Source organism: Prionailurus viverrinus, chromosome D1 (assembly GCF_022837055.1).
Source record: "Prionailurus viverrinus isolate Anna chromosome D1, UM_Priviv_1.0, whole genome shotgun sequence".
Lineage (NCBI taxonomy): Eukaryota > Metazoa > Chordata > Mammalia > Carnivora > Felidae > Prionailurus > Prionailurus viverrinus.
Window position 1 is genome coordinate 7,330,321 of NC_062570.1, and position 12,769 is coordinate 7,343,089.

Here is a 12,769-nt window from a genome sequence, read left to right on the forward strand (position 1 = left end):
CCTAGAGGGACAGTAGAATATAGAATAATCATTTTTTTATTCCTAGGTTGGTACTCTGCAGAGGAATATTTGATTTTTGGGCAAATCTTTCAGCTCCCTGGGCCGAAATACGCAAAAAGGGGGGATCACAACTGTAACTCAGATTGAGCACGTGTGCCCGTGTGTGCGTGCCTACGCGCACGCTCGCTCACGCTTTGCCAAGGTAAACCCGGGGCAAGCGTGTATTAACAGCCAAAAAGTGTAAAGCGTGTGACGTCACCATAGTAACAGCAACCGTGCGCATGCGTCCATTTAAAGGGCCGGCGTGCTCCTGGCGCCGCTAGCCCCGCCTTCTTCCTCAGGCCGCTCCGCCCTGCGGAATCCAAGTCGCCAATCACCGCCCACTTTTTCCTTGCAGTCCAAGGCGCGTGCCCCGGTTTCAAAAGCTCGGGGGCGGGCTCTGGGTTTCGCGCACGCGCCGTCTCCCTCTCCCCCACGCTGGTTCCGCGTCTCCTCAGAACCGTGCCTCCGCTTGGCCTGAGGTGGCTCGTGTCTGGGGGCGGTCTGGGCTGTCGCCGCCGCCGCGATGGGCAAAACTGCCGACTGTCGGGGCCCGGAAGGCCGGCCCGACCCGGTGCGGAGCTTCAACCGTTGGAAGAAGAAACACAGCCACAAGCAGAGCCAAAAGAAGCAGTTGAGGAAGCAGCTGAAGAAGCCCGAGTGGCAGGTGGAGCGCGAGAGTATCAGCCGCCTCATGCAGAACTACGAGAAGGTGGGGCGGGGGCGCGGGGTGGGCGGGCCGCGGGGCTGGGGGGTACCTGCGGCGGCCGGCCACCTATCCCGGGGGCTCGCCGTCGGTCCACGGGGCTGCAGAGGGGAGGCGGCGAGAGGGGCCCGGAGGAGGCCCCACGGGGGGTCACCTGGGTGCCGCAGACCCGGCCAGTGGACCGTCCGGGCCGCGCTTCTGCGTGTCACGCCGTTCCTGATGAAGTGATGGGAATGCACTTCGGAGTAAGGAGATGAGTAGTGAAACAGTTACCCTAATACTCACAGTAATACCCACCACGGTGGTGGGAATCATGACACCTAGATTTGGAGCCGCTAACCCATCCATAATAATACCAATTATTTACCTGGAACTGAGGTACGGGTCGTACTCCTGTTGTACCGATGAGAACAGTGAGGCTCTGAGAAGATAAGGAGTCTGTTTCTTTTTTTTTTTTAATTTAAAACAATTTTTTTATTAAAACAATTTTTCAATGTTTATTTTTGAGAGAGAGAAAGAGACACAGAGTGTGAGAGGGGGAGGGGCAGAGAGAGACGGAGACCCAGAATCCGAAGCAGACTCCGGACTCTGGGCTGTCAGCACAGAGCCCGATGCGGGGCTCGAACCCACGGACTGTGAACCCCGAGATCATGACCTGAGCCCAAGTCAGAGGCTCAAGCGACTGAGCCCCCCAGGTACCTGGGTAAGGAACCTGTTTAAAGCTCCCATGTTAGTTGGTGGTGTGCGATTGGGACCTAGACCCATGTCTTTCCAGTTCCAGAGCTTTTCCTTTTTTTTTTTTTTTTTTTTTTAATTTTTTTAACGTTTGTTTATTTTTTTTATTTTTATTTATTTATTTATTTATTTATTTTAATTTTTTTTTCAACGTTTATTTATTTTTGGGACAGAGAGAGACAGAGCATGAATGGGGGAGGGGCAGAGAGAGAGGGAGACACAGAATCGGAAACAGGCTCCAGGCTCTGAGCCATCAGCCCAGAGCCCGACGCGGGGCTCGAACTCACGGACCGCGAGATCGTGACCTGAGCGGAAGTCGGACGCTCAACCGACTGCGCCACCCAGGCGCCCCTTTTTTATTTTTATTAAAAAAAAATTTTTTTTTTCAACGTTTATTTATTTTTGGGACAGAGAGAGACAGAGCATGAACGGGGGAGGGGCAGAGAGAGAGGGAGACACAGAATCGGAAACAGGCTCCAGGCTCCGAGCCATCAGCCCAGAGCCTGACGCGGGGCTCGAACTCACGGGCCGCGAGATCGTGACCTGGCTGAAGTCGGACGCTTAACCGACCGAGCCACCCAGGCACCCCAGAGCTTTTCCTGTTAACCGTCATGCCAGGTCTGCATCCTGCATCATCGGTCTTCGTTCATCTCGTTTTCTCTCCTTAGGTTCGTGACCCCATCCAAGAATTGACTTAGGGAAAGTTGGATTCCGGGTCTGTTTCTGGCACCTGCCACCCCACATTGTTGTTGATGTCCCCAGATGAGTATCCCTGTGGATCCCATTTTGACCTCTTGTCCTCACTGTGCCCCCCCCCCCCCAGCACTGTCAGTACCCCTTCTTCTCTTCCCCACCCCTAAATCCCTTCTGTTGGCCTTCACCCGCCTCACTCACCCTCTCAGTGATTGCCCCCTTCTAGTGAGGTATAATCAGGGGTTTAATATGTGGGACCTTTCTGGAATTATGGTCATCAAGTGTCATGCTGGTATAGCTTTCCTTTAAGCGACCCTTAGGTCAACGGTAAGATTAGATAGATAAACTTTATCTTTGTCTGGGTTAAGATAAATGGTAATTGGATCCTGGCTTTTGACGACCAGACGAGTGACTTTGGGCAGGTTACTTATTCTGTCAGCTTCCCCTTTCTTGTCTTTAGAAGGCATAGTAATATTTATAAGTTGTTGTGAGGAGTTAGTAAGAATGCGTGTGAAGTGTTCTGCATGATGCCCGATACATATAAATGTATTTGCTGTTAAATTATTACTACTATTGCTGATGCACAGCACTTCAAGAAACCACTGTAAACTACCGTTAGATGGCATTTTAGAGTCTTGATCTAACTAGAATTGCTTAGGGGCTATGTAGTCTCAGCCCTTCTTTATCCTCTTCCCTGCTGTGTAATCCCAAGGGTTATTCCTGGGGACTGGTGACTCCTTCTTGTATTCCATCCACAGCTCTTCTGAGTTCATATTCTTTTTTTCTGACCGTGCTGGATGTTTTTACCTGAGTGTTGTAGGATCGCTTAAAAACACAAGTCCAAAACTGAGCTCATTATCTTTTTTCTTTTTTCCTTTTTTTTTTTTTCAACGTTTATTTATTTTTCGGACAGAGAGAGACAGAGCATGAACGGGGGAGGGGCAGAGAGAGAGGGAGACACAGAATCAGAAACAGGCTCCAGGCTCTGAGCCATGAGCCCAGAGCCTGACGCGGGGCTCGAACTCACGGACCGCGAGATCGTGACCTGGTTGAAGTCGGACGCTTAACCGACTGTGCCACCCAGGTGCCCCAAGCTCATTATCTTTTATTTCTAAATTCACAGTCCTGTGTATTTGTTCCCTATTTGGCACTCTAACAAATTATTTTCTCATAGTTCTGGAAGCCATGAGTCTGAAATCCAGTTCACTGGCCTGAAATCAAGGTATCAGCAGGGCCATACTCCCTCTGGAGGCTCTCAGGGAAAATCCCACTTTTTTTTTTTTTTTTTTTAAATGTTCATTTATTTCTGAGATAGTTGGAGACAGAGTGTGAGTGGGAGAGGGGCAGAGAGAGAGAGGGAGACACAGAATCTGAAACAGGCTCTAGGCTCTGAGCTGTCAGCACAAAGCCTGACATAGGGCTTGAACTCATGAACTGCAAGATCATGGCGTGAGCCAAAGTTGGACGCCCAAACAACTGGGCCACCCAGACGGCCCAGAAAATCCCACCTCTTGCTTCTAGTTTCTGGTGGCTGTTTTTATTCCTTGGCTTGTGGTTGCGTTCAGTCTGTGCTTTGGATAGCTTCCCTTCTGTCTTGTGTCAAATCTACTTCTAACCATTTTATTTTTATTTATTTATTTAAAGTTTATTTATTTATTTTGAGAGAGAAAGGGAGTGATTGGGGGAGGGGCAGAGAGAGAGAGAGAGAAAATATCCCAGGCAGGCTTCACACACTGTCCCTGTGGAGCCCAACGCCTTGTTCAGTCTTATGAACCATGAGATCATGACCTGAGTCGAAATCAAGAGTCAAATGCTTAACCCACTGAACCACCCAGGCGTCCCTTATTTATTATTTTTATTTTATTTTATTATTCTTTATTTTATTTTATTTTTTTAACGTTTTATTTTTGAGACAGGGAGAGAGACAGAGCATGAATGGGGGAGGGGCAGAGAGAGAGGGAGACAGAGAATCGGAAGCAGGTCCCAGGCTCTGAGCCATCAGCCCAGAGCCCGACGTGGGGCTCGAACTCACGGACCGCGAGATCGTGACCTGAGCCGAAGTCGGATGCTTAACCGACTGAGCCACCCAGGTGCCCCTTATTATTGTTCTTTAAAAAATATTTATTTTGAGAGAGCGAGAGAGCAAACATGAGCATGGGAGGGACAGAGAGAGAGGAGAGAGATTGAGAATCCCAAGCAGGCTCTGCACTGTCAGTGCAGAGCCGGACATGGGGCTCAGTCTCATGAGCCATGAGATCATGACCTGAGCTGAAACCAAGAGTCAGATGCTTAACCAACTAAGCTACCCAGGTGTCCCTGTTTTCATTTTATTTGAGAGAGAGAGAGAGCAAGCATGAGCTTGCACATGAGCAGGGAAGAGGGACAGAGGGAGGGAGACAGAATCTCGAGCAGCCTCCACACTGAGCACAGAACCCAACTCAGGGCTCGATCCCATGACCCTGGCTCATGGCTGAGCCAAGATCAAGAGTCAGATGCTCAACCGAGTGAGCCATCCAGGTGCCTTGTACTTCTGCACTTTTTAAATAAGGATACTTCTGATTGTGTTTAGGGCCCACTCAGATAATTGAAGATAATTGCCCATCTCAAGGTCTCTAATAACGATGTGCAAAATCACTTTTGCCATCTAAGGTAATATTCACAGTTCTGGAGGTTAGCATATGGATATACTTGGGGGCTGTTGTTTAGCCCACCACATCCTAGCCCCACCGTGTAAGCAGACCGTCAAGCTAGAGACCTAGGAGTAATCCTAGACACTTCCCTCTCACCACTTGTACTTACATCCAGTCAGTCACACTGATAATTTCCTCTGCCTTTAAAAAATTTTAAACTGTTACTCTGTCCCCCCTGCTATGTCTTAGTTCAGGCCCCATCATCTCTTGTCTGGGTTACTACAGTAGTTATTGCTTATAATAGGGATTAGCAAGCTTTTTCTGTAAAGGACAGGATAGTAAATGATTTCAACTCTGCATGTCGGAAGGGTGGAACCACTCAACCCTGCCATTGTAACATAGAGGCTGCCATGGAAATAGTTAAACAGATGGGTATAGTTGTGTTCCTGCAAAACTTCAGTGAGGAAAACTGGTGGCTAATGGCGATTTGGCCCTTAGGCCTTATTCCCTTCTACTCTATCCTCCATATTGCTGACAGAATGATTCTTTCCAAGATGAAAATCCAGTCATCCTATTATTGATAAAAACCTTTCCTTGACTCACAATTACTTTCAGGAAAATGGTCAAATACTTTATTAAAACATTTTTTTTAATGTTTATTTTTTTTTGAGAGAGACAGAGCATGAGTGGGGGAGGGGCAAAGAGAGAGGGAGACACAGAATCTGAAGCAGGCTCCAGGCTCCTAGCTTTGTCAGCACAGAGCCTGATGCGGGGCTTGAACCCACGAACTGCGAGATCATGACCTGAGCCGAAGTCGGACGCTTAACCGACTGAGCCACCCTGGTGCCCCAGTGGTCAAAGACTTTAATGTGTCAACATGTTCTCTAGTGGAAGCATAAGTTATTTGTGGTCAGGCAGACCTGGCTTAAATCTCACTCAGTTTGGGTATTGACTAGCCAGTTTCTTAATATTCCTGAGTCTCAGTTTCTTTCATTCAGCAGAGATCACTAAATGTTACAAGGCTCAAATGAGGTAGCCTGTGATAGGCATACGTGAAAGAACAATTTGTAGTTTTGTGAATTGGCCTTGGTCCTTGATGCTTCTTGTCCTGGTAGTTGATGTTTCCACCATTTGCAGTGAGCACCCCCATTCTCTCACTCTAGGAATACTTGCCAGGACTTTAGGATTGAAACTTCTCTTCCCAACCTCCCCAGGTAGAGTTAGGGTTGCAGTCTGTAACGTTTTGTATACACTTTTGTTACAGCATTTATCACCCGGCTGTGATGATTGGTTTCTTTAACTTCTTTGTTAACTCTCCCACTAGACCATGAACTTCAAGGTCAGAAACCATGGATACACTCACCTTTTCGCTTCCCAGACACTGGTAGCACAATGGTTATCCTGGAATAGGCGCTCAGTGTTGACATGTTGTTTGGTGCATGAGGACCTTTTCCAGATTGCTTTATTCTAGTTGGTAACATCAGTCTATTCTTTTTGGTCTTTTGTTTCAATTATAATTACTAACATTTATGAAGCTTTTTACATGTTATTTTGCCATATCATCATAGTAGACAACATCATGAGACTATTTACATTATCTGGGTGAGAAGCTTTAAGGAAGAGCAAGATTAAATAATTTCTGTAAGGTTAAGTAGCTGGTAGTGAGAAACTTCTGACTCTGGTTAGTCTAGGACTGATGCCAGACTCCAAATCACTATATCTTACTGCATTGTTCTGCATGGATGTTTAAATTCTAATCTTTTCACTAAATTGAAGGAGTAGATTTTTCCTGTAAGTATTGCCATGTTTTATTATTTTTTTTTACTCATAGAAATATTTTCTTAATATTTTGTCAAGAAGGCAATGCACTGTGAATCGAATACCAGGGCTAACCGTACTAGAATACCAGCAAAGCAGATTGTTACTGTCCAGGTAACTAAGGTTCAGACCCTCACTACAAGCTGCCTCAGATGATAACATTTGTGCATAAAACTTTTCTTACAGTGTGTTTACAATAGAGGGGTGCTGCTAGGTAGCCTCTCTGGGAAAATACTGGACAATTTGATTCAGAAACATTTTGTAACAGTTTGACAAGGCACTTGTTGAGGCCTAGGTCGTAAAAGATGGGAAAAAATACATGTCTTTGTCTCTAGGGCAGAGAGTTGGTACCTATGTCCAGTGCTGTGGAGTTAGAGTGGTGTAATTATGGGGACAGAAGTTGATTTATTCTGTCCCTGCCATTTCTGGCTAGGTGAATTAGAAGAATATGTTTACTCTGGGCATGCTCCCCTTCCTCCTCGTGGTTGCAGCCTCAGGCCCAGCTTGTGGAGCTGAGTGTGAGCTGGATTGCAGCCCCTATACCTCAGCCTTTGTAAATTTTTTAATTTTTTAATTTTTTTAAGTAGGCTTCATCCCCAGTGCGGAGCCCAACGTGGGGTCTGAACTTATGACCCTGAGATCAAGACTTGAGCTAAGATCAAGAGTCAGACACTTAACCGACTGAGCCACAGGTGCCCCTACATGCCTTTGTGTAGGGCGCGAACCGCCCAGCAGTTTGTGGTGGCTGTGAGTGGAGCAGCTTTGAATGATGTGTTCTCCAGATAGAAAAGATGGGCAAGAACATTGTAGGTCAAGGGAGCAAGACAAGGATATACAAAAAGATGTGAAAATAAGTGATGTTCTCTGAGGGGGAGATTCTCCTTGAAGTGTGGTATGTGTTCCCAAGCTGGCTCCGGGAGAAGAGGGGCAGAGGTGGATTGACAATGGTTTTGGAGGCTGTAGTAGTTAGAATAATGGCCTCCTAAAGATGTCTGTAGCCTAATCCTGAAACCTGTGAGTAAGTTACATGGCAGGGAGTATCTGTAGAAGCTGGAAAAAGCAAGGTTATGGATTCTTTCCAATAGTCACCAGAAAGAATGGAGCCCAGCCATACACTGTAATTTTAGCTGTGTGAGATCCATTTTGGACTTCTGACTTTCAGAGTTACAAGTTAATAAATTCACGTTGGTTTAAGCCACTGTTAATGGTAATTTGTTTCAGCAACCATAGGAAGTACATACAGAGGCCATGTTTAGAGACTTTATTATTTTTTTTGTGTTTTATTTAAAAAATTAAAAAAAATGTTTATTTTTGAGACAGAGAGAGACAGAGCGCTAGCAGGGGATGGGCAGAGAGAGAGAGACAGAGAGACAGAATCTGAAGCAGGCTCCAGGCTCTGAGCCGTCAGCACAGAGCCTGATGTCAGGCTCGAACCCATGAACCATGAGATCATGACCTGATCTGAGGTTGGACGCTTAACCAACTGAGCTACCAAGGTGCCCCCATGTTTAGAGACTTTAACCAAAAATAGTAGGCAGTCTCTGGGGGCAAGTAGAGAGCATACCCAAAGGCTATGGAGGCTGAGACCAGGTCAGAGACTGTTAGTATAGTGTAGGTCTTAGATCTTCTGACAGGCAAATGCCAAAGTGGGATTAAGTGAATTGGAGATTTTATTTATTTATTTATTTATTTATTTTTTATTTATTTTTTTATTAAATTTTTTTTTTCAACGTTTATTTATTTTTGGGACAGAGAGAGACAGAGCATGAATGGGGAAGGGGCAGAGAGAGAGGGAGACACAGAATCAGAAACAGGCTCCAGTCTCCGAGCCATCACCCCAGAGCCCGACGCGGGGCTCGAACTCACGGACTGCGAGATCGTGACCTGGCTGAAGTTGGACGCTTAACCGACTGCGCCACCCAGGCGCCCCGAGATTTTTTTTTTAACATTTATTCATTTTTGAGAGACAGAGTGTGAGTGGGGGAGGGGCAGAGAGAGAGGGAGACACAGAACCTGAAGCAGGCTCCAGGCTCTGAGCTCTCAGCACAGAGCCTGACGCAGGGCTCGAACTCCTGGAACGTGAGATCATGACCTGAGCTGAAGTTGGACGCTTAACTGACTGAGCCACCCAGGTGCCCCAGTGAATTGGAGATTTATTGGGGGGAAGTGTCTGTGCAAGTGAAAGAGAAGGAACAGAAATAGGGAAAGGAGGGAGTTGGAGGAGCCATAGGAAGAGACTCAGGCTGCAGCACAGTCTAAGAAAGCTTCTGTTGATGGGGTGTCCTAGAGCCACCGTAGCCCATTAAGGGAATCTCCTGTCCTGCAGGAATGGGTCTCTGGTCGTCCTGCTGCTAGGGAAGAATGGTGCTGTCAGTGGTAGATCTGGAGGACCGACCGCTGCTGGGGAGTCAGGACTGAGTGGCTTATCCCTAAGGCCACCCTGTAAGGGTGTGTGTTGGGGGTTCTGAGGGAGAGTTGGGGACTGAAGCTTGTTGAGAAAGGTTGGAGATCTTTGTTTCAGTTCCCCTGTTGTCACTGCTGCTGAATGACTCCATCTCTGCACCTGGGATTCTTTTAGACTTGCTTTGAATCAGCTAGTGCTGTATAGGAACCCTGCATTCTAATGTAGTTTCCCCCCTATAGTCAATCAGAATTTGGGGTGGCTTGAGGCGGATTGCTTTTCTTGTCGTGACTGCAGTGGGTGGAGCATTCCAGGATGTTCTTACACTTACTTTCTTCTCCGGCTTTGAGGATGTGAAAGCATTATTTGCTTTCGTGAGAAACATGAGTAGTGAGGAGAGTTGCAAGAAGTATAGGAGGTAGTTGAGTGGTGTCCACCCTGCTTTTCCTCCCGTCCCCCCGCCCCCCCCCCCCCAGCTTTCCCTGGAAAGCTGATGAGAAGTCTGGGACAAGTACTGTCACTGGAAAATTGTTTTCTGATTTCAGAAGAGTGATACAGATTTCAGAGGGAGTGTGAACATTGGAAGACAGGAGTGATTTTATTTTATTTTATTTTATTTTATTTTATTTTATTTTATTTTATTATTAAAAAAATTTTTTTTTTCAATGTTTATTTATTTTTGGGACAGAGAGAGACAGAGCATGAACGGGGGAGGGGCAGAGAGAGAGGGAGACACAGAATCGGAAACAGGCTCCAGGCTCTGAGCCATCAGCCCAGAGCCTGACGCGGGGCTCGAACTCACAGACCGCGAGATCGTGACCTGGCTGAAGTCGGACGCCTAACCGACTGTGCCACCCAGGCACCCCAGGAGTGATTTTTTAAGAAAAGAAACATCTGAAGGGAAGGGGAGAAAATGTTATTTTGTTTGTAGGACCCATAGCCGACTCTGTGACTTCTAATTATTCCTTGGATTGTAACAGTTTTCTTTAAAAAAAATTTTTTTTTAACGTTTATTTATTTTTGAGACAGAGAGAGACAGAGCATGAACAGGGGAGGGGCAGAGAGAGAGGGAGACACAGAATCTGAAACAGGCTCCAGGCTCTGAGCTGTCAGCATAGAATCCGACGCGGGGCTCGAACTCACGGACCGTGAGATCATGACCTGAGCCGAAGTCAGGCGCTTAACCGACCAAGCCACCCAGGCGCCCCTAACATAGAGTTTTCTAGAACAGACTTGACAACCGTTTTCTGTAAAGGGCCAGATAGTCAATATTAGGCTTTGTGGGCCACATGACCTGTGTCACAACGGCATAAGCAACACGTAAATGAGTGGTTGTAGCTGTGCTCCAGGTTAACTGTTTGCAAAAACAAGCAGCAGGTGGATTGGGCCATAGTTTGACTCCTGTTCTAGTTCATGAGTCGAGTACAGATTTCCTTCTGTTTCTTTGACTTTTTTCTAAGAAAATGTTGTAAATGTTTATGGCTGATAAAGTGCTGGAACCGTTTTCATTTTTCCAGACTTTCCATTTAGGAGGGTTGACAGACTAGAGGGAGATGTGCAGCATTTCCTTGGAGTGGCCCGCTGTGCCCGGGCTGTGTCTCTGGTGGAGGATGAACGTGTGTTGCCCGTCTGGCTCCTTCTGTAGGCATTCTGTTCTTTGTGAAAACAGCTTTTTGGCTGATCGTACCACAAGTGCACATGTGGACTTCACCTAATTTTAATGCTGTGTTTGGGAGATTGACCTTCTAATTGGGAGGTCATTTGACCTAATTTTAATGTTGTGTTTGGGAGATTGACCCCTTGATGGGACAAGATGTTCTAATGAACTTTTCTCTCTCTCATGTGAGTGTACTGATTACTCCTCTTTACTGTTCTCTGGAATGATTTGTGGGAATCAAGGCAATGTTTTAATACTTGTGTTTGCAGCATGTGAGAACAGAGACTAACCATATCTGGGCTGCTTTAAGAATCTTGGAGAAGATGATGTGTAGACTGTAAAATGAAATAAAAGCTGTCATCCCTTTACTGCCTGGAGTATAATTTAAATAAATGAACCTTACAAATGCAACTTTTCCCTTTTGTGAATCATGAATAATTTGGCAGCGTATTCCCAGATCTGAACAGGAGTTCCTGCTTTCAGCATCTGTAATAAAATAATTCTCCTGAGTAACCGAAATGAAATTCAGAAAATTGGGTTTATGCTAATGAAGAACATCAGTAATGAACATTTAGATAATGTAAAGTTAAAGGGCAAAATGTTACTTATTGTGGCTTCAAAGCATGACAGAGACATTTCCTCTGGTTATTGTTAAATAATGCCCCCTCCTTTACTATACCCCCGAATGAGGAGTTGTCTGGTTGGATTTTGCATGCCATTGACTTATGGTTAAAACTTGAAAAGGTTTGTGATAACAAGATACATTTCTCCAATTAAGTTCAATCATTTCTCCAAAGTGTGTAAGTAGAAATATTCTCATTGTGCTCTGTGGCGTAGAGTCCCTTTGCTCCTTATTTCTTAAACTGATATTCCTTGAAGGATGGTCTGAAGGTAAAGTTTCTTCCTAAAATTGATGTGCTGTTGACCTACCATATTCTTAGAGGTGAAGGAGGGTGGTGGTGGTGATGGTTGTGTGTGTGTGTGTGTGTGTGTGTGTGTGTGTTGAATGAATGAGGAGTTTTTATTTTTAAACCAATTTAAATTGTTACAAGTTTATATTTTTGATTCATGATAACTTCCTTATGGTGTATTTCCTTCTAGAAGGAACATTGGTTTTTAATTAGTAGTGATGATTGAATTCAATCCTGTAGTACCAAGAATTAGCTGGACGGCACAATGTAACCAAAAAATGGTTTTGTTGTAAGACAAATGAATTATATAGTATGTTATTTTACCTTAGCTGAACAGTCTCCTTGTTCTTTTTTCAGATAAATGTAAATGAAATTACAAGATTTTCAGATTTCCCTTTGTCCAAAAAAACATTAAAAGGTAGGAGGATGGTAATCTTGGGACATGTTGTTGGATTTCTTGATGTTTTTTATAAACAGAAAAATATTTAGAGTATTTAACCTGAAAAAGATCATTTTGGCAAATAATTTTGATATCTTGAACCTTTAACACCAGGAAACAATATTAATTCATTTGAGTTTTACTGATGTGTCATTCTCATCTCCTTTCTGGACTGGTTAAAGAGCAGTAGTGAAAAAACAAGATGCCATAGCCTGTCAGGAATTAAAATAAAATCTAATTATGTTAGTTAAAATGAACAAGAAAACAAAAGTGATGTCTTTTATATTAGTGTGACAGGGCCACCAGAACAAAATCCCATAGACTGGGGGGCTTAGAAGAAATTAATATTCTCACAGTTATGGAGGCCGGAAGTCCAAAGATGGAGTTGTTGGCAGGTTTAGTTTCCTTTGAGAGCCATCGTGGAAGGGATTGTTCCAGAACTCTCTCCTTGGCTTGCAGATGACGACTCTCTTGTGCATCTTCATGTGGTTGTTCCTCTGGACAGTCATACCATTGGTATCTCTTTTGTGTCCAGATTTCCCCTTGTAGGGACACCAGTCACATCAGATCAAGGCTCATTTGAACTTAATCATCACTTCAAAGGCCCTCTTTTTTTTTTTTTTTTTTTAGTGTTTATTTTTGAGACAGAGAGACAGCATGAGCAGGGGAGGGGCAGAGAGAAAAACAGAATCTGAAGCAGGCTCCAGGCTCTGAGCTGTCAGCACAGAGCCTGACATGGG

At 45.1% G+C, this 12,769-nt stretch overlaps 1 protein-coding gene across 1 annotated transcript in view; it reads left to right on the forward strand.

The window, feature by feature from the left end:
* Window positions 1-477: 477 nt before the first annotated feature.
* The window catches only part of DDX10 (DEAD-box helicase 10), a 281,164-nt gene continuing 268,872 nt past the window's right edge, over window positions 478-12,769 (forward strand). The window contains exons 1-2 of the mRNA XM_047879029.1: window positions 478-751; window positions 11,948-12,008. Of these exons, the coding sequence (XP_047734985.1) occupies window positions 566-751; window positions 11,948-12,008 (247 nt within the window). The 5' untranslated portion in view covers window positions 478-565. The remainder of the gene's footprint in view (window positions 752-11,947; window positions 12,009-12,769) is intronic.